This window comes from Gobio gobio (genome assembly GCF_949357685.1).
Source record: "Gobio gobio genome assembly, chromosome: 12".
NCBI classification, from domain to species: Eukaryota; Metazoa; Chordata; class Actinopteri; order Cypriniformes; family Gobionidae; genus Gobio; species Gobio gobio.
In genome coordinates, this window is record NC_137105.1 from 48,098,313 (window position 1) to 48,125,961 (window position 27,649).

Genomic DNA, 27,649 nt, shown 5'->3' on the forward strand with positions numbered 1-27,649 from the left:
GACAGCAAATGTTGATTTAGGCTTAGTCATAGTCTTTTGACTAAAATTACATTTAGTTTTAGTCATATTTTAGTCACCTGAATTGTTTTTAGTTTTAGTCAACTAAAATCTAATGAGTTTAGTTCAATTGTAATGCATCAATGGTACATTTAAGCATTACATAACTGACTTGAATACTTGAAAAAGAGAGGTCAAATCACTTTTTTTGTTTGTTTTTTAAAAACATATAATTTTTTATAATTTTGTATTTCTCCCCACTTGCATCAATCAGCCTTGGCCGCCCATGACCCTGTCGCCGGTTCACCACTTAACCTTGGAGTACTTTCATCCATCTGTTCTGCATGTAGCAGAGATATTTGTGATCAGAAATAGCTAGTTGTGATTTATATAAACATCAAAATAACACTAAATAATTTACGCAGTAGACCATACAATTTTTTATTAATACAAGATAGATATATTACATAAATATTTACATCAGAATAAATAGCTATTAGCATTAAAACATTGTGACGATTTTGGTCACAAAGAATAACTTGTTGGTAGATACAAGTGTGCCTACAATTTTTTTTTAAACAACACTAAAGAGTTTTTTTTTTATTCAATATATGCTCATGTTAAAATTCTATATTATTCAGAGTATACTCTGAACAAAGTATTTTTTCTTGAGCATATAACAGTCATATAATTATGCAACTGAGTAGATATTCTACCATAACAGATTGTACACATGCTTTGTATCAGATTTCCTTGACTTTTAATTTGTCGTTGTTTCTTGTTTAAATTATAGCTTATGTGCTTGGAAAATAATCAGGGTGGAAAAACATGCAAATACAAAAATTGATTAGTATTTGATACATGGCTTTCTATTAATCAATGCATTCAAACAGATATAATAGTAAAAAAGTAAAAAAGAGTAGACATATAAGAAACATATATACACTCTAACGTGAGGACACACAAATGCGGAAGGGACCAGGAGCATATGTGAACCATATTTCGCCCTCCAGACTGGGTTCCTCTCCTGGACATTTGGAGATGGTGAATTGCTGCAGCAGGGACGTGAAGAACAGGAAGAGCTCCTGACGAGCCAGCTGCTCTCCCAAACACGCTCTCTTACCTGTAAGCAAATGCCATCAGCTGAAGTTAAACTTCCATAACATCACAAAATATATTTAATACTGACCCAAAGTCAATGAAAATGATTAAATACAAACATATCACTTTTTAAGAAGTTATATCAAGGGGTGTGTTTACAAAACATTACCTGCTGAAAAAGGCATGAAGGCTTCTCTCTTCCGAAACTGGCCATTTTCATCCATGAAGTGTCCTGGGTTAAAGGTGTCTGGGGTTTCCCATTCGTTTGGATCATGCAGGACTGAAGACAGGTTTGTTGTAATAGAGGTGCCCTAATAAAGAGAGAGTGAAAACTTTACTATTCTAGACAAGACTAGACCCCTAAATTAGAATAGAACAGAATTCATACCTTTGGAATGAAGTACCCCCCTAGTGTTGTGTCTTTAACAGCTTGTTTAGGGAATCCCAGTGGAACAACATTCCCAAATCTTTGAATCTCATGGATAACAGCATCAGTGTAGGGCATATTATCTCTGTCGGCCAAGCAAGGTTGACGTGACTGTCCGATCTCCCTGTCAATCTCTGTCTGGACCTTCTCTGAATGGGAAATACAAGTTAGTCCTTATGTGGAATATTCTTTAACCAGTAAATAAAAACTTAAACCACACTAACCCTGTATTTCTGGTATTACTTGTATATTGTGTGTTTTCAGACAAACTCTTTCATGGAAAGCTGATGCATTCCCAAGCTAACTTGACATATACAATTTCTTCCTTGCGCAGTCTAAGTTTCCGTCCTGCAAGCTTTAATTGAAGAACCATGATCACTAATGCTCTGAAAATCAGAAAAGTAAACTCACCCTGTATTTCTGGGAACTTGATCATAAAAAGTAGACCCCAGCGCAGTGTAGTAGTTGTGCTTTCTGTCCCGGCCTCAATCAGGTCTAGGCAAGTCACCACTAACCCTTCAATGTTAAAACCAGCCTCAGTGTCACTCTTTTTCTGGGAAAAAATGGGAATCAATATAAAAATGTGCAAAAAATATGCATATATACTCTTTTTAAAATAGTCTCTTAGGTTGATCAATTGGTAATATCAAATTAAATACCTGCAAATTACTTTCAAAAGCATGATTAAAAAAATGCTACTTTAGTTTCTGTACCTTTTCCATCTCAGTCAGGTAGTTGTCTATTAAGTCACGTGGGTTTAAAGGGTCCCAGTCCTCTCTGTGTTTCATGATTTCTCCTCTCAGGAAGTCTGTGATCTCCTTATAGTTGGAAAACATGGTCTGGTGGGGGCCAGGTAAATATTCCAAGAGCCAAGGACACGCATTATACAGCTGTAAGAGATGATATAGTGGGTGATGAATGCAGATGTTTAATAGTAGTGTGTAAAGATGCTGTCATGAATCAGTACCTGTGCTCTAGGAGAGCCTGCTAACTGAACACATTCAGTGTCAAGACGCAGAATTCTTTGGTAATATTCATCGTGAAAGTCGAAGCGTTGTCCAAATATCAAACAGGAGATGATATTTGAGACAGCACTGTTTAAGGTGACCATGGGGTTGAAAGGTCCTGTTTGGAAGAAAACACAGTTATGTATACATAAGGATATGTAATTATTTGGCAAGTTATTCCGAATCAATTTAGAATTTAGACGATACCCTTTTCTGTCCTAAAAGCATCACAAAGGAAGACACACTCTTGCTGGATCCTGAGCTCAAGACTTTTCTTCCCCTCTCCAAAGGACCGCAAATGGGAGACAGCAAACTTCCTATGCATCCGCCACAGGTATCCATTACTCAGTATCGTACCTTCATAATATGGATGAATGAAAGAATTTCAATATCTAAACAGGTACTCTTTATGTAAGCAATAAGGTATGAGAGGCGTTGTTCAGCCGTGACTTATTCACAAAACAGCACTGCACAAGCCTAAAGTACCTTATTGCTTTTATAAAACGGTTACCACAAAATACAAATATTAAAGTCAAAACATTGCAACTTTCATGAAGTAAAACACTAAAAGCCTTCATTCCGCTGGGAAAAATAGTCCCTGACTGTGAAAAGACATTACATTTTTACCCACCAGCAAAGACTGTCTTAAGTAGAAGACTTTTATATTGAAAGGACTGAAACTTGTGAACATGGAACAAAACTCAACTGACAAATGCTTTGACTAGCGCTGACAGTGTCAGGACATGGGAAAACCCCTTAACTGTTAAAAGCACAAGATATCGCAGCGGACATTCAAACTGATTTTTTATTATGAACGTAGGACTAACCTGAAGGAAAATGCTAAATCTGAATGCAGGTAATACACTCGCTCACTCGATTTCTCTCTCTACATACTGTAATACATAAGCTTGAACAATATCAATAAGAACAAACATATGTTTACGTTGCTAAGGGTGTTGTGCAGTGATACCAAAGTCCCTTTAACAGATATATGCATATCGTATATATATATCTATGTCCTTTAAGACAAGTCATTTCACTTGGCCGCCATCTTTGAAACGCCTCTCAGGCATGCAAGTGCAGCTCCTCTTTGAATGGGGAAACATCAAATTCTCCAAAACTGCTCGCCAAGCTTACGATTAAATTTCATATTTGAAATCACCAATGCTCGAATCATGACAAAAAAACCTGAATTTTTCAGCCTGGACAAAGCTAAATTCCCATTCTATAGAAACCAGAGCGTCTAACGGCAGCGACTTTACTAATAACAGTGATGGGAATAATGGCGTTATTGATAAACGGCGTTACTAACGGAATAATTTTTTTCAGTAACGAGTAATCAAACGAATGACTGTTTCTCCCGTTACAACGCCGTTAGCGTTACTGAGGGAAAAAAATGTGGCGTTCCTCTAATTGAGCTCACTGAAGCAACATTATGAAGCGGACCTGCAACGTGTGCGTGTGCACGCGCGCCAGCCATGCGTGTTTTTGGTACCATTGAGAAAACTGATGATGATTGGTGGGTGGGAGACAAGGTTGAGGTTCAAAGGTTGAGTTCTATTTTTTTACGGTCTATGGTTCACACACACACACACACACACACACACACACACACACACACACACACACACACACACACACACACACACACACACACACAGCCCCCCCGGACTATTTACATTTTTACAGACTGAGTTCCCACGGGACTTCAGCGCGAGACTACAGCTTGCCGTCTAAAACACTATATAGGCGAGTTTAAACAATGTGGATAAACACATCTCGTTGTCATGTAAGGGCCCTGTTCATGTTGGACAGACATTTTGATTGCATTTTGTGTCTGTTAAGAGGCACAAAGACACTCTTTATGTATATGCCCCCATAGCTGCCGTGTTAGCTGAGTGGGAACTCTGGGCATTAACTGTAACAGCTCCGTGTTGCAAGCACCAATCCGGTTCGTTTTTTTTTCTATAGACAGTACTCACAAAGGTATAATGATCAAGATTAACTTAAAAATTCACCAACGTTCTCCTTTAAGTAAACACAACTATTGACCAATCAGAATCAAGGACAGGAACTAACCATTTAAAAAAAAGCAAATAATGTTATGAATATCGACTAGTTGCCTTTATTAGCAAAAAGGTCGGTGTACTTACCAATTCCTTTAAAAACTTTATGAAACAGTGGGATATTTGGACGGTCAATGAAACTGTCAATCTGAGTAATGAGAGCCTCCTTTACCATTTTATATCCAGACACGATTACCATTTTCTCACTGCCCACTCTTAGGCTGAACACCTTCCCGTAGACTTCAGCCAACTGAAATAAAATACAATTATTATTATTATTATTATTTATTAATATATATAATCATTTTATATAGGCCTATCTGTACAGTATATATTGTGTTATTATTACACAGTCAACTCGCTAACATCCACCTCTTTTAATCAGGAACAAGGGCAATATAAGAAATTCTGTCTAAAAAGAATGTTTCAACATACATGCAAATAAACATTTAACCATTTGCTCCTACCTTATCCATGTTCTTAAAATCTATCTCAGTGAAGACATTTCCCAGGAATGGTAGAGGCCAGGGTCCTGGGGGGAACCTGGAAGGATTCCTATATTTGATAATATCTGCAAGAAGCAGTAAAACTAAACTTAAAATGATCCAGCATTTAAAATCAAAGCATTGATAAATAAAGTGCAGGATCATGATGTTAAAGAAAATGGCACGTTCCCTTTGTCAGAGAATAACAAAGTATTGGAGCCTGCAGTGCAAACGGTAGACTAGAAAAAGGGCCCTTGTTTGGGCTATGCAACTGGTGGTGGGACCGCGTCCCTCCCCTTCCTTCCCTAGACGGGGATTTCACACACCTCTCCGTGCTTGGGACAAAGTGTATGGCCCTGCTTAGAAAAGTAAATATTAGTGGAAAAGAGTGGAGAGAAATTACAAACGTCCCTCTAGGGGGGAAACTGATATATCACACTAACTATAGTTAGCCTTCTGAACACAAAGGCAAAGAGAATCTATACATTGTCTAGACTTGTATTTTATATACCTCGTCATAATCATTTCCAATCAGATCTATTATCTGTTTTATTATTATTATTTTGTCTTGCTAGGCATTCTATCAAGCTATTGATTTGTGTATTATTCAGCCCTTGCAGACTCAAAACACCTCGTTTGATTTCAGTTTTTTTCCATTTACTTTACATCAAAATGGGGTCAGGAATACTACAAGATTGCAGTCGTTATACACACACACACACCAACAAAATTAGTCCAATTTAGCGATGACTTGATGAGTACCTAGCCATCAACGCTAACGTTAGCTGCTGCCTATAGCTATGCTATTTTTTTTACAGAGGGGAAGTCACCGGTCAAATATTATGTCAGAAATAAATAAACGAGAAAGAAGCTTTCTTTCTTCTTTAATTAATTATAATTATTTTATAATTATACTCTAACTTATTATAATGATCGGGTGATGGCGCTTATTAACGCTCATGATCATTGTCTGTTTGGACTTTTACAGTCTATGGTTTGGACCTATTGGACATAGGAGAGTTAACAATACTAAAAATATGTATATGTAAGATATGTAAGAACACATGTAAAACCAAATCTATATTGTTTTAATATAACATCAATTAAACTAAAGATGGTACGGACGGAGGTAGTAATAATTACAAACTAAAGTCACTCTGAATATTTCTAAAGTTCGGACACAGCAACAGAGTCGACAACAAGATTTGATTCCTTTGCTGGAGTCGACACCGACTCTGGGGCTATTCAGAGTCGAGGAATCGAGTCTTTTGGAGTCGACTCTCCATCAGTAAAGCGCTTCAAAACAAAGAGAGATTATTTGACTTCGGTAACAGAAGTTAGTGGTTGTGATTATCACTTACCTTAAAAATAATTACAAAACACACTTTTTCGTTCACGAAAAGGCTCACTGTCTCTGAGTGTTTATTTCAAAGCATGTTTTTTTCGTAGTAAACCAGGAAGTAAACAACTTTAAGCGTAAAAAAACAGCGCAGTCGTTTTAAAAGGAGATACAAGCGTGATAATGGTTTTGGAGCACATTTTGTTGTCTTTAGCCTCGGTGCATTGGACAGATGCAGGGACTGTGCTACTGTTGTTCATAATCTTTCTTCTGATCTCAGTCCAGCTGAGAAACAGGAAGCCAAGAAACTATCCCCCCGGACCCACACCTCTCCCCTGTGTTGGGAATGTTTTCCAGCTGGATGTTACACAACCTCATATTCATTTAACTAAGGTAATTTAGGGCCCCCCTAATGTTGTGATTTCGAAGTCTGACTGTATAATGTGTTTATATTAAATAAGCTCTGATATCTTAAACCCTGCTGAGTTTATTATTTTGTTTCCCTGCAGTGGTCAGACCACTATGGCAACATTTTCAGCTTGCGTCTGGGAAACTTAAACACTGTTGTTGTGAATACCTACAGCATGGTCAAGAAAGCTCTTGTTGATCAAGCAAACATCTTCACAGGACGCCCAACCAATGATGTGATTAAAAAAATGATCAAGTGCCAAGGTATACATGGGGAGAAGACATCAAATTATATTCTAACTCTCTCTAAAATACTGTATCACATCTTTCATATTGTGTAATGTCTGGCAACAGGTGTAACCTTCAATAATGGCTACAGCTGGAAGCAGCAGAGGCGTTTCACTATTAGTACTCTTAAATACTTCGGTGTGGGAAAAAGGAGCCTGGAATTCATCATCATGGAAGAGTACGAATTTCTGCACAAGACCATCATGGATACCAATGGTAAAGAACAGTAGCAGCATTGCTGAGATAATAAGAGTCATGGCTTATATTTAGCTATACTGTGCTTGTTTGTTATGATCAGAATTTTATATTGCGTTTATATTTGTAGCGACTATGAGTGAGATCAATAAATAACTCAAACGTGGAATTTAATTAAAATAAAAGAGACTCAAATTACATTATAAATAATTCAGAATTAATGTTTACACCTTAACTTATTTTGTCCACCGATATGTATGAACTTAAAGGGGACTCTGTTAAAGGGAAACAGGTCTATTTAGCTCAAATGAATGAATTAATGAATTCATAGGGAATTTTGAGAGTCTATTTTAAAGCCGAGCAAATGACTCTTCCAGCGTTCATTTGAACGGGCCGTAAATATCAACTCTGCAGCAGATATTAATATCCGAACAATAGTGAAACACTATTTAACAGCCAGGTAACTTAGATCGGCAGTTCAAGACATTAAATTCGTAAGCACATAACACAAGAACAGTTATCTTTGAATACAAACGGAACTTTATTGATTACTCTAACACATCATACTAAATCTAACATAAACACACGCACTCGCACATTCACACACGTTGCAGAAAGGAAGAAGGTGAGGAAAATAATACGTTTTAAGAGAGAGAAATTATGAAATCCTAAGCAATATATGCATTTATGACACATGACCTGAAGAAACCATTGATCAGTAATTTAACCTCCTATCGTTTCTTAAGGCCTGTTCACACCGGGACGATTTTCGCACGCGTTTATCGCCGACGTTTAACGCCTCGGGACTAAACAATGGGCGCCAATGTGAGTCACACCGACGCGCAAAACGGCAGGCGTAAAAGCGTCATTTTTAAAAAAACGCCTCGGGTTCGTTTTTTTATTTTGACGCGGCGCGTAAAAAACTGGCCGACCAATGAGATCGGCGCTTTTGTTCACGTGCCTGGAGCTGCTGAAGTGACAGTAAAACACGACTTGGTGGCGCTCAAGCACAAAACGCTCTTGCCGAGCACACATTGATACGACGAAGAAGTAGTAAGAAGACAAAGAAGAAGATGAACTGCTAATGCTGCTTGCCAGTTAGCAAAAAGTGTGTGAATGGTTTTGTCCATATACATAATATGTCTATGGTTTTGGCAAGCACGTAAATACGGTCTCTCTTCTCCTTCTGTGTGACAAGCGAGTGTCAGAGGCGTAAAGTGCCGCAGCACCATCTTGTGTACCGGGAGCGCATCGACTGAATGTGCACGTTCACTCGGCGCAGCGCCAGTGAAAATCACTTGGGTGTGAACACTCAAGACGCGCCGAAAAACGTCACGAAAAACGCTGGCGATAAGCGCGCGTGATATTCGTCTCGGTGTGTACAGGCCTTTAGGCAGGGTTATTAAATTTGATCTAATGCACCAGTTCAGCTTGGAATCTAGAGGTATTACTTGCGTTTGTGTCTCGTATGTCGTCTGACAAGGGAGGTTCCCTTTCCCCGGCTGGAGGGGGAGGGGGGGGGGGTCCCAGGTCTTTGATTCGCTGAAGGTCTAGTCGTGTCTTTGATCGACATCTTGGGAAACCAATCATATGGAGTGTTGTGGGCGTTGTTTGAAGTTGAAGCGCGCGGTTAGGGACTCGTTGAGAAACTTTTGCGGCGAAACTTAACAGAACCAGAGACTTAACGGAAAGAAAATAAACTTTAAGTAAAAGAAAGGAAAGTGAGAGAAGAGCAGATGGCCTGAATGAAATCGTTGTTTTACCCATTTTCTCTGATCTTGGTCTGCGACGATCATCTGATCGTCTCCTGGGAGCTCTCCTTTCAGAACTCAACTCTGGTCAACTGCTAGGACTCAACCCAACTGAACATCTCTGAACTGGCTGCGAACAGGCCGCGAACTGCAGGCTCTGAACTAGCACTCTTCGTCCTTGTTCTGAGGTTAAAACTCAAATATTTGCCCATCCTCTGGATGGGTTCTGGCCAATTAGGGTTCAGGGGTGACTGTGTCTCCACCCCTCCCATAAAATTGGGTTATCTATGGTAATTTAGTTTCCTGCTCTTAAGCAGAGAGTAAATTTAGACCTAATTCCTTACTATAAGGACATGATCAATTCTATAAAGATTTCATTCAGCTCATCTGTTGGATTATACCCATACGAACAAAAAGATATCAAACACGGTGCCTTTTCATCCACTCATTCAATAGTTATATAATTGCATGAATTGGGAGTGATATACATGCATAATAGTCACGTGTATCAGTTGTAAACACACTAACAAGCTATGTCGAAGGCTTTTTTAATGAAAGTCCAATAATCAATGACTTGATGCACTTCATATGTACCAGTTTCTGTGAGTTTGCTTGGAGTTTTAGCTGTGTCACGTGGAGTTTATTTACCGGTCATTGAAAAGACAGAGATCTGGTTCGTTTCTTTGTCTTGTGATCACAACGAGTCTTTTGTCCTCTTTGTCTAAGTTTTGGTCAAAAGTCCATAGGCAATCGAGTAATTATTATTTAAAAGTAGTAGCTCCAGGCAGAATGGAGCCTCCGTCCCTCTGTTGATAAATGGTCGATTTCCTGGGGTCTGGAGCTGAATTGGGCTTTGTAAAGGGGTCATTTCTGATGCAATCATTTGGAAGATTCATTAAACTATGTGTCTGCGCCCACAATTCGTACAGACGCTACATATTTATGAAATAAGTCACTGTTAAAGGATTAGTTCACTTCAAAATGAAAATTTCCTGATATTTTACTCACCCCTATCTCATCCAAGATGTTTGTGTCTTTCCTTCTTCAGTCAAAAAGAAATTAAGTTTTTGAGGAAAACATTCCAGAATTTTTCTCCACACAATGGATTTCTATGGCAACCAAAATGTTGAAGGTCCAAATCAATGCAGTTTCAAAGGCTTCGAAGGGCTTCAGTCAGAGTCTCTGCATGATCCCAGACGAGGAATAGGGTCTTATCTAGCCAAACCATCTGTCATTTTCAAGAAAAAATAAACATTTATATACTTTTTAACCTAAATTGCTCATACTGCGCTACTCTGCGGAGCGCCACGAATTGCGCAATCATGTCGGAAAGGTCATGCTAGACGTAGGCAGAAGTACCGCCCTGTGTTTACAAAGCGTACATGCGAAAACTAATACAAACATCCTTTAGCAAAAAAAGGTTAAACAACGATGTCGGACGATTTTGAAGTTGAAGATGGAGGTTTTTTTTTGTAAAGGGCGTTTGTATTAGTCTTCGCACATTCGCTTGGGGCGGTACTTCTGCCTACGTAGTGTGACCTTTCCGACGTGATTGCGCAATCTGTGGCGCTCAGCAGAGCAGCGCAGGATAAGCAATTTAGGTTAAAAAGTATATAAATGTTCATTTTTTTCTTGAAAATGGCCGATGGTTTGGCTAGATAAGACGTCTGGGATCGCGCAGAGCCTCTGAAGCCCTTCCTTTGAAACTGCATTGATTTGGACCTTCAACATTTTGGTTGCCATTGAAGTCCATTGTGTGGAGAAAAATCCTGGAATGTTTTCCTCAAAAACGTAATTTCTTTTTGACTGAAGAAGGAAAGACACAAACATCTTGGATGAGAAGGGGGTGAGTAAAATATCAGGAAATTTTCATTTTAAAGTGAACTAAAAACTAATTTGTTTTAGGTTTAGAAATACTTAATAATAAAAGGCATTATTGTATTATCTAACGGGGAGTATTACACATAATAACCCTCTGGTGGTTTAAGTTTTGAATTTTTGAATGGTTTTGATTGGTACGATGAAGGGGACTTTATGGCACTTGCTGTATGAAAACAAAAAATGTCTTCTTCAAAAATTACCGCCATAGAAAATGAGCAAATCAGCCATGATGAAGTAGACTTTGATAATGTCTAAATCTTTATCGCTGTGTCTATTTACGCTAAGTGCACATAGCCCGCCCACGGACCGTTGGCTGAACGTCTGATGCATATGGCACACTTATCTGGAACACTTCAGGAGTTTCGAAGCCGTCATCTGATTGGTTGAATTCTACAGGATGTCCTCGAGACAAGTGTGTTGCGTTCTTTAACGGACCACCTGAAAAAATAATGGCGACGCCAAACTCCTTTGTGGAAGAAGAACGCCGTCTTGTTTACAACTGACAATGAGTGCTTCTGCTTACCAGGATCAACTAAACGCTGGATTTTTACAAAAGTGTGTGAAGAGTTCGCTGCTCCATTGTTGCAGTAAAACTAGCACAACGTTCTTGAATGAATAATTTATAGATGTATGCCGGTCTGTTTTTGCAGGGACATCGACTTTACATTTTCACGCCCTTAAACATGACACGGAACAAAACTAACTGTGATTGGTTGCGTTACATGTCAGTCAAACATCCTCTTGGGCGGTCCTTGACCAATGAAAGCTGCGATCGAGTCCAGAGCAGACTGTAAAAAAATATGGACAAAGTGTCCGTGACGTCACCCATAGGATTCTGAAGAGCCGATTTGAAGCGTAAAGTAGGGTCGAGCTGGCCGTTGCCATCTTGGCAGCGGGTCAGTCCCGGATAATAGAAAATGGGCAAAGAGGCAGGACGTGGGTGGAGCTGAGGTGACGTGATGACTAACAGACAGCACAACACAATTCGTAACAGGCTGTGAACATGTTTTTTTCTGCTGTAAAGTTGGGCATTTTAACATGGAGCTCAATGAGATTCTGCTCCCTTCTGGAGCCTGCCTCTAGTGGCCAGTCGATGAATTGCAGTTTAATTCACTTCCGTTTTGGCTTCAAGAGAAACTGGAGGAGGTTGCCGCTTGGTCCAGACCTTCTTCCGTCAGTCTGAAGGTGTGGCTACGCGAGACTAGGTTGGGCCAGACAAAATTACGGAAGACATAGGATTGTTTACAGTAGCAATGGTTTAGGGGTATGGCGTGGGGAATTAAGTTTTGACGTGAATCAATCTGAGGTTCGAATCCGCCTTTTGCCGAACTCGCTCTACTCCCTTTTCCCATCACACATCAGACTGAAAAGGCATTTATTTTCAATAAAAATTAAGAAAATATTCTAAAAGGGGATATGAAGTGTCTAACGTGTGTTTAATAATAAAGTGTTTATCGGTTAGGGTTAGGTTTAGGGAGGGCTTTATTGTCCCATATTATTGTATCCATTTAATAATTGTAATAAATATAATAATTTACACTGTGTTATCGCATACTGTTTAATGTACAACACTGAGGTGCAAATAGTATCTGCCACTATTTATTAAGTATAAATATCATCTAACTTTTACACTTGCAAAGAAAATACTGCTATTTTTACAGTGTAAATAGATATAACTATTTTATATTGCTATTTGTACTTAGTGTAGCTATTGCTATTTGTACTTAGTGTAAAGCCAATATTTCTATCCAAATTTAAATCCACTATATAAAAAGAGTCATCTATTTATTTTTCTAATACTTGTATAATTTTATATAGAAAAAAATGCTGCATAATTTAGAGGTGAATATTGTCTCGTACCATGAAACCCACTCAAAATACAAAATATTATAGAATAAATATAATTGGAACAATGCATAATACATTCATTTAAAAATATATTTTCTTTGGTATATTTTGAATGCCGAAGCTCACAAGTTTGACCCCTAAGTGAGGAATACCAGAGGGTTAAGTATACAAGATGTAAGGACAACCAAAATATCATAGGACTCCTTAGACTAGCAAGCAACAACTTAGTATTTGCATAGCAATAAACTAAAGTTAGTTTGAAACTGAAACCAGCTTCACCTGTCATTGTATTTTGTCAGGACTGCCATTTGATCCTCATTACTTTGTTAACAATGCCGTCTCCAACATCATCTGCTCCATGGTGTTCGGCAGGAGGTTTGAGTACACAGACCAGAGGTTTCTGAACATGCTTAGTCTGATGTCTAAAGCCCTTAAGCTACAAACCTCCGTGTGGATACAGGTACTACAATTAACATTCAGACGATGAGATGTGGTGGAGATATGGTGGTCTGTCATTGGCACTCCTGATTTGCCACTGAAGGTGCACTAGTTGAAAACTACATTAATAAAACAAAGGTGTCCACCAAAGTTGACCTGCTACTTGTCCATTATAGCTTTACAGTGCGTTCCCCAGTGTTATGGGCCTCCTCCCCGGACCTCATAAAGACCTGTTTTCCTGCTTCAATCAAGTTTGTGCTTTTATTAGAGAAGAGGTGGACAAGCATCATGCAGACTGGGACCCCTCTTCACCCAGAGATTTTATAGACTGCTATCTTACTGAGATCCAGAAGGTACTGTTATTCTCTATCACAGACATGTTGTAGAAAATGTGACCTTTTTTATAAGCCTATCATGTTTAACAAACTCAGAAATATTCCAATAATCACAGGGTACCTCACGATACATGGCTTATTATAATATCACAATACAGCAATTCAAAACAAAACAGTTTTCCAGAGTTTGGACTTAAACGTGGCAGTCCGCCATCCCATTAAAAACCTCTTTTTCTTAGGCTGGTTAACTTATGTTCATGTTTCCCTCATTCATGTGTTGAGCACCACCCAGAGGAGCCATGAGGTAGCGACGCTGGGAGCAGGGAAATCTATTTAGAGTGCCTTATTTTACTAAATAAAATATTGATATTTGGCGCCAGTGTATCGATTATCGTATCGCACGGAGATAGACAACGATATATTGCCCTATCGATATTTTGTCCCACCCCTAATGTCCACCCTGTGCTGTTTGTAATGTCTCTGTTCTTTGTAGAGGAAAGATGATCTGGAAGCAGGATTTCATGAAGAGGGTCTGCAATACGCTGTGCTTGATTTGTTTGTGGCTGGAACTGAGACCACATCTACCACTTTACTGTGGGCCTTTGTATACATGATGAAATACCCAGAAATCCAAGGTAAAATGCTCCAAGTCAACCGTAAATTCAGTTTTGTCCATGCTTGGAAATAAAATGCAAAATGCAGACACACCGTAGGCTAATAAGGATCATAAACTTAGTAGACTACAATTATATTCATTCAATATGTTAGACGCATGTTATGGAATTCTGGCATCAAATGTCATATTCATATGCTCAGAAAAGGTCCAGGCAGAAATAGACGAAGTTGTTGGACAGTCGCGCCGACCCAACATAGATGACCGACCCAGTATGCCGTACACTGACGCTGTTATCCATGAGGTCCAGAGAATGGGAAATGTTGTGCCTCTTAGTGTGCCAAGAATGACTAATGAAGACACAACATTGGAAGGATATTTCATTCCAAAGGTGAGATGAATGACAAAACTTAGTCAATCTTTATAACATGATTTTTGTTTATGAGCAGACTTTTCAACCTAAATACTTACCAGATCAGACCCCATAACTGTCACCGTCCCTCTTTTGTATTGCCTATCACATATTTAATTAATAATCATAAATAAGGTATCATTTGAAAGCTTACGAAAGCTTGGATGTTGTGTTACCATGGAAACAGTACTTTAAATTCTCCTCCTGTAGTGGGCGGTGTCAGGTTTCATATTACATTTTTTATGCAATTGGCAGACACTTTTATCCAAAGCGACTTACAGTGCCCTTATTACAGGGACAATCCCCCTGGAGTAAAGTGCCTTGCTCAAGGACACACTGGTGGTGACCGCTGGGATCGAACCAGCAACCTTCTGCATATTAGTTCCATTGTTTAACCCACTGGACCACCATCTCCTCTACAAAATTTAAAAAATATTTTTAACTACTTTTATTGTCAAAACCTTTTCTAATCTACAAAACGTATATCAGAAAGGTCTGAGTCTCAAGGTTCCATATTTGGTGACTATCTTGTGATAGAAGTGATATTTGGACAGAAATATATTAATATGTTACAGGAGAATGCATGGCATGTGGGTGACACCCCCGGTGGCTATTATTGGTACAGTGCCTAAACATCTCATAGGAACTTTGATTTTTGTGATTTTTGTGCTTGTGTAAGAAACAATATAATATCCATATTTAAAACTTTATAGACTAAAATAACAAGCTTCCGGCGGTCAGCAGTGAAAGAGTAAAAAGTTACAGTGACAGAGTAACCCTTGACGCCGCATGTGCATTGACGAACACAGAAGCACAGAGGATAGAGCAAAACAAAACACCGGTCATGAATTCGAGTCTAAACTGAGAATTTTTTAAAGAGAAATGGCAAAGGATTTCAATATAAGAGAAGAGAGACTTGAGTTTGTTTCCCAGCACTATCCGCGAGAGGTGTCAAAGCTTGAGATGCTCCTGTACATCATGTCGGGGGTTACTCTTTCACCGTAAAATCGACTTGCGTACCGCTGACCACCAAAAGCTAGTTATTTTAGTCTATTAAGTTTTTAATATGGATATTTTTCTTACACAAACGCACCACTTCGCTTAAGAAGCCTTTATTAACTCCCTGGAGCCGTGTGGAGCAGTTATATGATGGATAGATGCACTTAACCCTTTAATGTTTAACATAACTTTTTCAGACTTTCATTGAAGTGCTTTCACGTCAGCAATAATCTACTGAGTGTCTTCTTTAAAACGACCAAACTAGGTCTATATTACAAAGCATTCTTGAAATACAACCATTTAAGTTTGGATAGTGCATTTTCACATCTATTCTCAAAGAGGGGGGTGACAGTTAAGGGGTTAAATGGTTGTTAAACAGTTATTGCCATTATCCTCAGCTGCTGACATAGCATTCAACTACCTACCTGTCATATCAGACTGTTTAATTACTATGCATCATGGAATAGTTCATGTTGGTCCAGAGATGGTCAATTTGTCTTTTTTTCTACATTAAGGGTACACAGATCATTCCTAACCTGACCTCAGTCCTGTTTGATCAGACCAAGTGGAAGACTCCACATTCATTTGACCCAGAACATTTTCTGAACACACAAGGCGAGTTTGAAAAACCTGAAACCTTTATTCCTTTCTCCATAGGTAAGCAGGCTTTTAAAAACATTTATACATATTGCATATACACATTAAAACATTGGTTTGAGATTTACTGTCTGTCCAGTATAAATGCATATCTGTCTTTATTTCATCCTCCCAAGGAAAACGATCTTGTCCAGGAGAATCGCTTGCCCGTATGGAGCTCTTTCTCTTCTTCACATCCTTTCTACAATCCTTCACTCTGTCTCCTCCAGAGGGAACACAAACAAGCCTTGACTTTAAATTCGGAATGACTCTGTCCCCAAAGCCATTTCAAATAAGTTTCACTCCTCGTTGATTGATGTGTACATTTCACATCAGTGCACCATATTTAAAGTAGAATTATAATGTTTCTTCATCTGAGATTGTTTCAAATGAAACAATGCAGCTTCAAGTAGACAAATAAAGCTTGTAACCTTTTTTTTAAAATGTCTCCCATTTATCCTTTGAAACAGCACAATCGAAATATTAAACAATAAACAGCACGTAAAATATAAGTAATATAATACTAATTAATATATGATTATTTAATTTATAAAAATCATATTTTCCAGGTCACTTACTGGATGCTGAGAGCGAATTCAGGCGAAGAGATGCCTTCTTAACTTTTTTTATACGTACAGGAAAAAAGATTCCCTAGTAATCTACAATTATATGATGATTGTTGTGCTGCAAAAAGTGAAGCTTCATATTTCTTGCTCCTATAAAAAGGATTATGAGTGACTGTAAAGTGGACAAACTGTTTTTACAGGTGAAAGAGTGTTTTTGTTTGATTCTCAGGAAATGTCTTGGGGAGCATGGAGATAAATGTGTGCAATAATGTATGTTTGAAATACAATGTATACTTTGACGTATGAAATAAATCCTGATGAAGTTCTGCAAATTTTCAGGGTTTTCACACTCATTTGACAATTAATTTTCCTGACCAATAATTACTGGAAAATTACTTTTATCGTTTACTTTCAGACATGAACTTACCACACAAAAAAAAGCAGTCTCAAAACTTGTTTTTGATTCAGAAAGTTGTATCTTTCATTCTCTGTCTTTTAATGGTGCTGTAAAAAGATCAATTCATATAATGGTAGCTAAAATGGTAGATTAGATTAATTGCTGACTTCTTGTTTAAACAACCCAAACACAAAAGAAAACAAAGGAGATAAAGGTGAAGGCGCGGTATATTAGGTAATAGCCTTATATAAGGCATCAGGTGAATTTGTGCCAAAAAAGGCTGTCCACATCAACTTAATGCAATGAGTAGATTACGCAAACATTGTAAAATAATTGTTGCATTAGCCTCTGGTCAAACTTAACAGAAAAAAAGCAGCATCATGGACCTGCTGCGTCTTTACGAGTGGATCGATATCAAGACTGTTTTGATATTTTCCTGTGTGTTTTTACTGTTGAGTGATTATATCAGGCATAAAACACCGAAGAACTTTCCTCCTGGACCATGGGCTTTACCGATTATTGGACACCTTCATCGTATCGATCACACGAAGATTCATCTTCAATTGGCAAAGGTAAATACAATATTTATGTATTTTTGTTTGGTGATGGTAATGCAATTCGAAATCAAAAGTGTGCTGAAATTCAGCAGTATTTATTTATATATATTCAAATTATATTTTGAAGTTTGCAGAAAAATATGGAGACATTTTGAACATTCGCATTCTCGGACCAAGGATTGTTATTTTGAGCGGGTTCAAAAGAGTGAAGGAGGTGTATACACAACAGGGCGATAACCTCGCGGATCGACCGGTGTTACCGATGATAAATGACATTTCCGGAGACAAAGGTCAGTCTTGTAAATATAATTCAAAATACTGAAGTTGTGGTTTCAATATAAATTCCAGCTGTAATTGCTGAAACTAGCGGTAACCTCCCCCAGTTTCTCTTGAAGCCAATACGGAAGTGACTTAAAATGCCCAACTTTACAGCAGAAAAAAGCATGTTTACAGTTTTAGTCTATATAGTTAATTTCGCCCTTCATGACAACTGTGAGGGGGGTGAATTTTTTTTAATAACTCATTCTTTAAGGGCGTAGCCACTTTGAGTGACAGGCGGATTACCCTTTGTCTGCTGTCTGTTAGTCATCACGTCACCTCAGCTCCACCCATTTTCTGTTATCCGGAAGTGCCGTGCCAAGATGGCAATGGCCAGCTTTAAAGGGTTAGTTCACCCAAAAATGAAAATTCTATCATTAATTACTTACCCTCATGTCGTTCGACACCCGTAAGACCGAAATAACGACTTATATAGTGATGACCGACACTGCATCATGAAGCTTCGAAGCGTTATGAATCAGTGATTCGATTCAGCGGTTTGGATCGCCAAAGTCACGTGATTTCAGCAGTTTGGCGGTTTGACACACGATCCGAATCATGATTCGACTCACTGATTCATAACGCTTCAAAGCTTCATGATGCATTGTTTTGAAATCGGTCTTTATGCGATAAAAAGCAACCATTGCAAATCCATTCGTGCCCAGTGTTGGGAAGGTTACTTTAGAAATGTAATAGGTTACAGTTTTAACTGTAATGATATTAATTTCCATACTATGAAACCATCTTTGGAAAAAAAATATTTTAAGTGTGTGGCAAGCAGCGAGGCCGATGGACTCCTGTCTCACGGAGGGGCTCGGTCGGATAAAAGGAGGAGTGACGACAGTGAAGGATGAGAGAGGACCAGGCTTAGTTTTATTTGATTAAAAGTTTGTGAAAGTTCGCCGGATCCCGACTCCTTCTTCCCATAACAACGAACCTTGTTGCAAAGTGTAATTTGATTATTTAGTTTGTCTCACATAGAGTTTAGATTCTCTGCCCAAGCCCGAACTACGTGTCGGGCCGATGTTTCCTGCCACTATCATCGGGCCGGGCCCTTGATTAAGCATTTGTGTTTTTATCATTCCTTTATTAGCCTAATTGGGTGGGCAGAAATAATATATATATATATATATTTTTTTAACAAAGTAAGAACTAATACTACAGCTAAGAAACAAATGTGAACACAGTTGCACAAGTCAGTGTTAGTCTAAAAAAGCGTGTTAAACTCACAGCACACACTGTGATGAAGCGCAGCATTCTGAACAGAACCGCTGAGACGCCAGTCATGAGCTGCTCGCGTGAACACTGCGCTATGCTTAACTATTTATTTTCGTTTCGAGACATTTCAAGCTTTCTATACATATATTTCTCATGTCTGTGAGGCAAGTAGCTGCTGAGTTTGGGTTTATTAATGAGACATGCATGAGATGTGCAATGAAAAGGATCGCTCCCGCGCCTCCATGTCATGATTGTTGTCTGCTTATTTATTAAATGCAGGAAATTGGCTGATGAAACATTGATTAAAATTAAGATACAATTTATACAAAATTAAATTCACTTTAAAGAAAGGCTTTCTACAAAACAAAATTTAATGAAGTGGTCAAAATCATTTCTGACCCACTCGCATCTTTGCACTTTGCATAATCAGAGGAAATTTAAAAATAACATTATAATATTTAAACATGCATATGACACAAAATACATTGTTTAATGGCTACAACAAGTATAGTAGGCTACAGTACAAATAAATGTCATGTCTGAGCTGGATTTGAGCGAGCGTTGTTTTACCGGTGAGCGGATCATGAGTGGAGCGCTGGCATAGAGCAGATTATTGAGCTGAGCGTTACACCGCTACGCTTCGCTCATTACAGGCTCGTTCTTCTCAGAATGCTCACGTATTAAAAAATGGTCAGGTTTAAATCGTGCTCGGCCTCATAATTACAGTTAATGTGTCGGGCCGGGTCGGGCTCGGGTAGGGTCAGGCTTAATTTTTTGAGCCCGATCTAAACTCTAGTCTCACATCCCATTAGATTACATGGAGACAGCCTGAAGTAGACAGCCTGAAGCTGTTGCAGCACAACAGTTGTGTCCGGTGTAGACACAGTGTTAGATTGACACCTATGATACTGGAGAATAATAACAATTTCTCAAATGCTAGATTTTCATAAATATTGCTATGAGAACAGTATTGTGAAATGGGAAGTATTATTAAATGTGCTGTGAACAGGTTTAGTTGCTTCCAGTGGATATAAATGGAAGCAACAGAGGAGATTTGCACTCTCAACTCTTCGAAACTTCGGATTGGGAAAGAAAAGCCTGGAGCCGTCCGTTCATCTTGAATGCCGCTTTCTGAATGAGGCCTTTTCAAATGAGAATGGTGTGTATTGAAGTTTGTGAACTGAAACTAACCTTGTCATTCTCAAAACATTTAGAATTGGATGCATAGTGCGATTACGTCACAGTTATCATGATGATACTTTCAGGTCAACCCTTCGACCCTCAGTTCCTGCTGAACAACGCTGTGTCAAATGTGATCTGTGTGCTTGTGTTTGGGAATCGATTTGAGTACAGTGACCATGACTTCCAGTCTCTGTTGAAGAACATCAACGAGGCTGTGTTTCTGGACGGAAGCTTGTGGGCTCAAGTAAACATTTCCTTCTAACATGTTAATTTTGCCTTTATTAGCAGCTTCATCGCTCAGCTGAAGTATTTTGTACTTGTTTATTTAGCTGTACAACTCTTTCCCACGGCTCATGCGGCGACTGCCTGGACCACACAAGAAACTTTTTGCTCTGTGGCAGGAAGTGATTGACTTTGTTAAAGAGAAGGTGAATGCACACCGAGCAGATTATGATCCGTCAAATCCTCGAGACTACATTGACTGCTTCCTTGCGGAGATGGAAAAAGTAAGACCTTTTCTTATTCTGTCAATAAGTGTGCTGGTACAGGAATGCTTTGTGGAAATAATAATAATGTTTGGTTATTGAATTGAAATGCCTCTCATTTGTGTTGTTTAGCTTAAGGACGACACAGCCGCTGGGTTTGATGTGGAGAACTTGTGCTTCTGTACTCTGGATCTGTTTGTAGCGGGAACGGAGACCACCTCCACCACTCTGTACTGGGCTATCCTCTACATGATGAAATATCCTGAGATACAGGGTGAGAGCTTGCTGTGAAAAATGACATTCAAAAGTATACACTCTCACTCTCAATTTTGTCTTTTACCGTCTCTACTTTGTACCTTCAGCCAACGTTCAGGAGGAGATTGATCGTGTTGTGGGAGGGTCACGGCAGCCATCTTTATCAGACAAGGACAGCATGCCCTACACCAATGCTGTCATTCATGAGATACAGAGAATTGGAAATATTGCCCCATTAAATTTGCCCCGGTCTACTGTGGAAGATACCCAGATAGGAAAATACTTTCTTCCAAAGGTACAGTAGCACTAGAAAGTGTAGCATTTTGTGTAGTATTGTCTATGGACATCGGGACAATTCAGACTGTCTGTGATTGATTGATAGACTGAAGCTGCTACCATTGGTCCTTGATAAACCTCATGATTCTGTAGGGCACAGCTGTGATTGGCAGTTTGACATCAGTGCTGTTTGATGAGTCCGAGTGGGAGACGCCTCACTCTTTTAACCCGGGTCACTTCCTGGATTCTGAGGGCAAATTCAGGAGGAGAGATGCCTTCTTACCCTTTTCTTTAGGTACAAGAAAAATCTCCTTTCTAGAAAATCAACGGGTATATTTTGACAATTTCCATTGATGTGCTGCAAAATGGCCACGCTTAATTTTCCATAGCCCTACAAAAAGGTTTTTGTTGTTTTTTGTGGGGTTTTTTTTTATTCCTATTGTATCTATTTCACACTGTGTGACTGTACCTAACAAATATTAGGGGTTTAGGGGTCACTGACTTTTTTTTTCTCAGAATTGCGAGATATAAACTCACAATTCAGAATTTTTTTTCCTCGCAACTCGGACTTTGTAACACGTAATTGTAACTATTTCTCAGAATAATAAACTCGCAATTGTGAGTTATAAAGTCCAATTCCGAAGGAAAAAATTTGCTAGATATAAAAGTCGCAATTACGTGTTATAAAGTCAGAATTGCAAGTTTATGTCTCGCAGTTCTGATGCAATGTCGCAATTGAGAGAAAGAAAGTTGCAATTCCCTTTCTTATTTTTTATCTGTGGCGAAAACAAGCTTCCATAGAAATGTGCTTCTGTGAGAAATTAGCATACAGAATTAGCATACAGAAAAAAACTGAATATTATACTTCACACCACGATACATTATATTGGAATACAGTTATGTCCATATTTGCTTTTCAGAAGTGCAAGGCATAAGGAAGGGGTCGGCGATATACCGGTAGACACGATTAATCGGTAGAAATTTGTCAACATGTACAGATTTGATCTCTTTAGTCTCTATCACGGTTGTGCTCATGTGACGTGTTTCACAGTAAAGGCTGACATTTTTTCCGGAATCCTGCGGGTCACTAGCCTGACGTCGTCATACTCAATTCTAGTCAGAATATGAGTCTGATACTGCTCCGTTGGGCTGTGATTATGGGGCGTGTTTCAACCAAACCAGGAAAGACCTCAATTGGACAGACCTACAACCAATCAGAGCAACGAAGCGACGCATAACGTTAGTTGTCAAATGTCAACAGAACTCAACTGCACTGTGTTGCCAAGTCCGCGGGTTGAAGCGACCCCAATTATGCAATATACAGACCCAGGAATGCGAATTTTAGCAGGCAGCCCTGCCAAAATAACACATATTTTACCCCCCAAATGAGAAATAGTAAAGGTGAATGCATATACCAACAAGTTCTCTGTTTAGGATAAGAGCAAAGGAATCACGGGTCACAGGAATCGGAAAGCAAAATCACTATTCAGTCCCTCCAGAAAAACGCGATTATGCGATCGCATGATTTAATGCATAATCAGCCAAAGTCCGCATATTTATGCGGGGGCCGCATTTTTTCAAATACGCCGCACTTTCGTCGCGTAAATTGCCTATTTCCGTGTGCAAAATATGCGGGGCTAGCATGATTTCATAATCCCCACATTTTCGTTGCATATATTTAGGTCATATATATTAGCAGAAAGTTGAAAAATTTTCGTTTACTTCACACACATTTCCCCCTATTGCCATGAGAACGTTTTGAAGTGACGTAATTACCCGACGTGAACGTCATCGAAAAGCTGCAAACCCTGTGGTGAAACCATAGATACCGGTGAAACCATGATGAAGCGCGCAAATTCCCATCTGCCAACAAAAATAACAGCAAAAGACCGCGCAAAGCAGTTTCCCGGTGTGTTGACCGATTTCAAAACACAGCATCATGAAGCTTCAAAGTGTTATGAATCAGTGAGTCGATTCAGCGGTTCGGATCGCCAAAGTCATGTGATTTCAGCAGTTTGACACGCGATCCGAATCATGAATCGACTCGCTGATTCATAACGCTTCGAAGCTTCATGATGCTGTTTTTTGAAATCGGTCATCACTATATAAGTTGTTATTTAGGTTTAAGCACAAAAACTATTCTCGTCGTGAGGCATATTCCAATTGTAAAGCTACAGAACTTGTTTGACTCAATGTTTTGTGAATTTGAGCCATGTGTTTATTAAGGTCTTCAATAAAACAAGATGAAAACAAGATCAATAAAACTTAAATATTCCCAGCACTTTCTGTGATGTAGTGCTTTTTTTCTCTTTTTCATCAAACCGCAGTTTTTGCAAGTTCCCGCAATTTTTTCGCATTAAAATTGCATAAATATCCCGCACTTTCCATCGCATTTTTTAAGAAAACGTGCCGCATAATCAAGGATTTTTGCCCGCAACAATCACAAAAAAAAACTGCGTTTTTCTGGAAGGACTGACTATTAATCACGTGATTGGGACGGGAGCGGAATTTTTTTTACCGGGAGTGGGCGGGACCGGAAATCGTAATAACACTATGATACCATCTATACAAATATACTGTTCATATAAATTAACTATATATTTTAATTTTGAACTCAATTCTAGTTGCCCTGTCTCTTTATGCTCTCCTGTTTGCTTTGGTGTGGCTGGTTAAGTGAATGACGTGCTCCACACCCGTAACAGTTGGTGGCCAATGCCAACCACCAATAATATAAAAGAAAGGAGGCTTCCCCGTGCCCTTTGTAGACTACTCATTTAGTATATGCGCGCGCTCGCTCAGCTCCGTTTGAGAGGCGCACAACATGAAGCCGCTGCTCATAGAGCGCCTGAGAACTGAACTGAGTGCTTTTTGCCGCCTAATTGGGCTTGAACAGTTAAATACACACACCTATGTGTCAAAGTGACCGTGTATTTACAAGTAAACAGAATCGTTTATGTCTTTCTTAAGTGAACGTAAACAGTTGAGAAAGAAACCTGAGAAATTGAGAAATAAAACACACGGGTATATTGGATCCGTGCAGTCGCTCTTAAAGTGACCGCGTCCAAATTGACCTGCTGTCATTATTAATGCTAATCAAACAAACAAGGGAAAGTCTCTCACTGCTCTTGACTGAATCACTTTTGTAACTTTAAGAATAAGAATAAATGTATATTTAATTTACACAGTAAACACAGTTTTTTATATATATACATTTGATTACTTGATCCATTTTATGTAGTATTTCTAGTGCTTGAAGTTTTTCAGGTATGTGCATTTCATTTGTCTTTGTTCTATTGTAGTTTGTTTTAGGTTTTAGACTAGTATTAGGTTTTTTAATGACATTGTATACTTCTTAACACCATTTTCAATTTCAGTGGTATCAAAAATGTTGATATGATCTAAAATGACTCGTGTCGTGATATAAGGTTTTGGTCATATCGCCCACCCCTAGCATAAGGTATTGTCTCTTTGTATCTAATTTCAGGAAAGAGAGTGTGTCCTGGGGAGCAGCTGGCACGGATGGAGCTGTTCCTGTTTTTCTCCTCTCTGCTGCAGCGCTTCACTTTATCTTCTCCAGCGGGTGTGGAGCCCAACTTTGATTACAGACTGGGGACCACTCGGTGTCCCAAATCATATAAATTATGTGCAGTGTCACGCTAAAGGCCCTGATATAGGGCGGCTATACTCGCAGCAAAGTTTCATTCTTCGCTTAGGAGTCTTTAGTGGTTAATGTTATATTGCTTGTGATACAGTATGATAATGTTTTGTAAAATAAAGTGTTAAAACAGGGCTGAGCAGCTCTGACCGTCAAGATCCACTTTCCTGCAGAGTTTAGCCTCCAACCCTGATAAAACTCACCTGCTTGAGGGACAAAGATGCCCACCCCGTGTTAAATTGTATTGTAATTTGCATTGGACAATAAACCATTTGAAAAACATGTAGATAGGCTATGTAGACTATCATTTGAGCTAATAAATTAAGTGGAAAATATAGCATTTAAATGCCTTTAATTTCAACATATTGAACTGACCAATCATGATCCTGCAGCTCCAACATACATTGTGGATCCCTCTCTTATCTGACACTGGTGAGTTGAATCTGATGCTGATGTGAGGTAATTTTTAAATATAAAGTCCAAATATATTTTTATTCAACCACCTAGTTGAGAGCATTTCAAGGCCTTTCTTTATTCTAGTGACTTTAGTTTAAAATAACTAATACCGATCAGGCATAACATTGACATCCTAATATTGTGTTGGTCCCCCTTTTGCTGCCAAAACAGCCCTGACCCGTCGAGACATGGACTCCACTAGACCCCTGAAGGTGTGCTGTGGTATCTGGCACCAAGATGTTAGCAGCAGATCCTTTAAGTCCTGTAAGTTGCGAGGTAGGGCCGCCATGGATCGGGCTTGTTTGTTCAGCACATCCCACAGATGCTCGATTGGATTGAGATCTGGGGAATTTGGAGGCCAAGTCAATGCCTCAAACTCGTTGTTGTGCTCCTCAACCCATTTCTGAACCGTTTGTGCTTTGTGGCGGCGCATTATCTGCTGAAAGAGCCACAGCCACCAGGGAATACCGTTTCCATGAGAGGGTGTGCATGGTCTCAACAATGCTTAGGTCGGTGGTACGTGTCAAAGGAACATCCACATGGATGGAGGACCCAAGGTTTCCCAGCAGAACATTGCCCAAAGCATCACTGCCTCCACCGGCACGCCTTCTTCCCATAGTGCACCTGGTGCCATATGTTCCCCAGGTAAGCCACACACACGGCCATCCAGAAAACGTGATTCATCAGACCAGGCCGCCTTCTTCCATTGCTCCGTGGTCCAATTCTGATGCTCATGTGCCACTGTTGGTCCTTTGGGCGGAGGTCAGGGGTCAGCATGGGCACTGGTCAGCGGCTCTGCCGCCCCATACACAACAAACTGAGATGCTCTGTGTATTCTGACACCTTTCTATCAGAACCAGCATTAACTTTTTGAGTAATTTGAGCTCCAGTAGCTCGTCTGTTTGATCGGACCACACGGGCCAGCCTTCACTCCCCACATGCATTAATGAGCCTTGGCCGCCCATGACCCTGTGGCCGGTTCACCACTGTTCCTTCCTTGGAGCACTTTTGATAGAGACTGACCACTGCAGACCGGGAACACCCCACAAGAGCTGCAGTTTTGGAGATGCTCTGACCCAGTCGTCTAGCCGTCACAATTTGGCCCTTGTCAAACTCGCTCAAATCCTTACGCTTGCCCATTTTATCCAACAACTTTGAGGACAAAATGTTCACTTGCTGCCTAATATATCCCACCCACTAACAGGTGCCGTGATGAAGAGATAATCAGTGTTATTCATTTCATCTAATAATGTGCCTGATAGGTGTATATCAGAAATAAAGCGCCTTAGAACATTCCTCCTGGACTATGGTCTTTGCCGATTATAGGAGATCTTTATCACATTCATGGGTTCATCTTCAGTTTGCAAAGGTAAATGCAATTCCAGTTAAATCTAACTAAATTCTTGTGTGAAAATCTGTGAACCTGCAAACGTTAATCTCGTCAAAAATTACTGATAGGTCTAATGGTTGACCGTTTTTAATTGAACGAAGACACTTTAAGATGTATCATCACATTTTTAATTAAAGATTTTGATATAGCTAAAATTAAAATATGACGAGAAAAAAAATAACGATGGAAGATGTAAAATGAAAGAAAAGGGGATTTTTTATATAAATAATCGTTTCCCATAGTCTTCTCCGTCAAGTTCACATGTTGACCACACGATGTCGCCACCACACAACGAGAGCATATCGAGCTTTTGTGTGTCAATTATGGCAAAAACAACATGAAATCGCTTTGAAAATAGCTGACGAAAAGCACAAACGAAGGTATTATTACATAGACGTAATGTCTAATGTTAAAGTTTATTTTTACTTTTATGCTCATTGGAAGCAGGACGTCAAATGACGCGTCTTGCTGAGGTCGGGGTTGATAGAGGTTCTCCGAGTCCACAGGTCGAACGTCCGACTTTGAGTGACGTTCCAGACGTTATTTCCTAGAACGAGTGGGAAAAATCAAAATTCCGAGCAGGAAAAATCAAAATACCGAGCTGTCTGGAATGCAGCACTACAAATAATGGACACATGATGACAAAGGGCCCTATGTTCAGGGTTTGG

At 39.3% G+C, this 27,649-nt stretch overlaps 3 protein-coding genes across 5 annotated transcripts; 2 read left to right on the forward strand and 1 right to left on the reverse strand.

Moving 5' to 3' along the window:
* Nucleotides 1–416: 416 nt before the first annotated feature.
* cyp2ad3 (cytochrome P450, family 2, subfamily AD, polypeptide 3) lies at nt 417–6,781 on the reverse strand. The gene is made up of 10 exons (XM_079830646.1): nt 6,445–6,781; nt 5,066–5,439; nt 4,686–4,848; nt 2,740–2,889; nt 2,493–2,650; nt 2,239–2,415; nt 1,937–2,078; nt 1,487–1,674; nt 1,268–1,409; nt 417–1,120 (listed from the first exon to the last, which is right to left on the reverse strand). Exons 2-10 carry the CDS (start codon nt 5,246–5,248, stop codon nt 945–947), a joined length of 1,479 nt encoding a protein of 492 aa, XP_079686772.1. The 5' UTR covers nt 5,249–5,439; nt 6,445–6,781; the 3' UTR covers nt 417–944.
* Nucleotides 6,327–16,666, forward strand: cyp2v1 (cytochrome P450, family 2, subfamily V, polypeptide 1). Its single transcript, XM_079830642.1, has 9 exons — nt 6,327–6,815; nt 6,932–7,094; nt 7,185–7,334; nt 13,093–13,253; nt 13,408–13,584; nt 14,060–14,201; nt 14,383–14,570; nt 16,106–16,247; nt 16,364–16,666. The coding sequence occupies exons 1-9, from the start codon at nt 6,606–6,608 to the stop codon at nt 16,537–16,539; spliced, it is 1,509 nt and encodes a 502-aa protein (XP_079686768.1). The 5' UTR covers nt 6,327–6,605; the 3' UTR covers nt 16,540–16,666.
* An 805-nt stretch (nt 16,667–17,471) lies between these two features.
* Nucleotides 17,472–26,885, forward strand: LOC307134698 (cytochrome P450 2J2-like). 3 transcript variants are annotated; one of them, XM_079830643.1, is made up of 9 exons: nt 17,476–17,761; nt 17,874–18,036; nt 20,292–20,441; nt 20,548–20,708; nt 20,794–20,970; nt 21,082–21,223; nt 21,312–21,499; nt 21,634–21,775; nt 24,965–26,885. In XM_079830643.1, the coding sequence occupies exons 1-9, from the start codon at nt 17,570–17,572 to the stop codon at nt 25,138–25,140; spliced, it is 1,491 nt and encodes a 496-aa protein (XP_079686769.1). In that variant the 5' UTR covers nt 17,476–17,569; the 3' UTR covers nt 25,141–26,885. The 3 variants fall into 3 exon arrangements, with proteins under 3 accessions (XP_079686771.1, XP_079686769.1, XP_079686770.1); XM_079830645.1 differs by lacking the exon at nt 17,874–18,036 and having other exon boundaries at nt 17,472–17,761; nt 24,965–25,474; XM_079830644.1 differs by lacking the exon at nt 21,634–21,775 and having other exon boundaries at nt 17,494–17,761; nt 24,965–25,471.
* Nucleotides 26,886–27,649: the final 764 nt, after the last annotated feature.

What these genes read in the sequence shown, in the direction of transcription:
- LOC307134698 (XM_079830643.1), top strand. Translation starts at nt 17,570, where the DNA reads ATGGACCTGCTGCGTCTTTACGAGTGGATCGATATCAAGACTGTTTTG. An exon ending in TGACATTTCCGGAGACAAAG is followed by an intron (nt 18,037 to 20,291) that starts GTCAGTCTTGTA and finishes TGCTGTGAACAG; the next exon opens with GTTTAGTTGCTTCCAGTGGA. An exon ending in GGCCTTTTCAAATGAGAATG is followed by an intron (nt 20,442 to 20,547) that starts GTGTGTATTGAA and finishes TGATACTTTCAG; the next exon opens with GTCAACCCTTCGACCCTCAG.
- cyp2ad3 (XM_079830646.1), bottom strand. Translation starts at nt 5,248, where the DNA reads ATGATCCTGCACTTTATTTATCAATGCTTTGATTTTAAATGCTGGATC. An exon ending in ACCTGACTGAGATGGAAAAG is followed by an intron (nt 2,079 to 2,238) that starts GTACAGAAACTA and finishes ATTTTTTCCCAG; the next exon opens with AAAAAGAGTGACACTGAGGC. An exon ending in CAAGTTCCCAGAAATACAGG is followed by an intron (nt 1,675 to 1,936) that starts GTGAGTTTACTT and finishes TTTCCCATTCAG; the next exon opens with AGAAGGTCCAGACAGAGATT.
- cyp2v1 (XM_079830642.1), top strand. Translation starts at nt 6,606, where the DNA reads ATGGTTTTGGAGCACATTTTGTTGTCTTTAGCCTCGGTGCATTGGACA. An exon ending in GACCATCATGGATACCAATG is followed by an intron (nt 7,335 to 13,092) that starts GTAAAGAACAGT and finishes GTATTTTGTCAG; the next exon opens with GACTGCCATTTGATCCTCAT. An exon ending in CTTTATTCCTTTCTCCATAG is followed by an intron (nt 16,248 to 16,363) that starts GTAAGCAGGCTT and finishes CATCCTCCCAAG; the next exon opens with GAAAACGATCTTGTCCAGGA.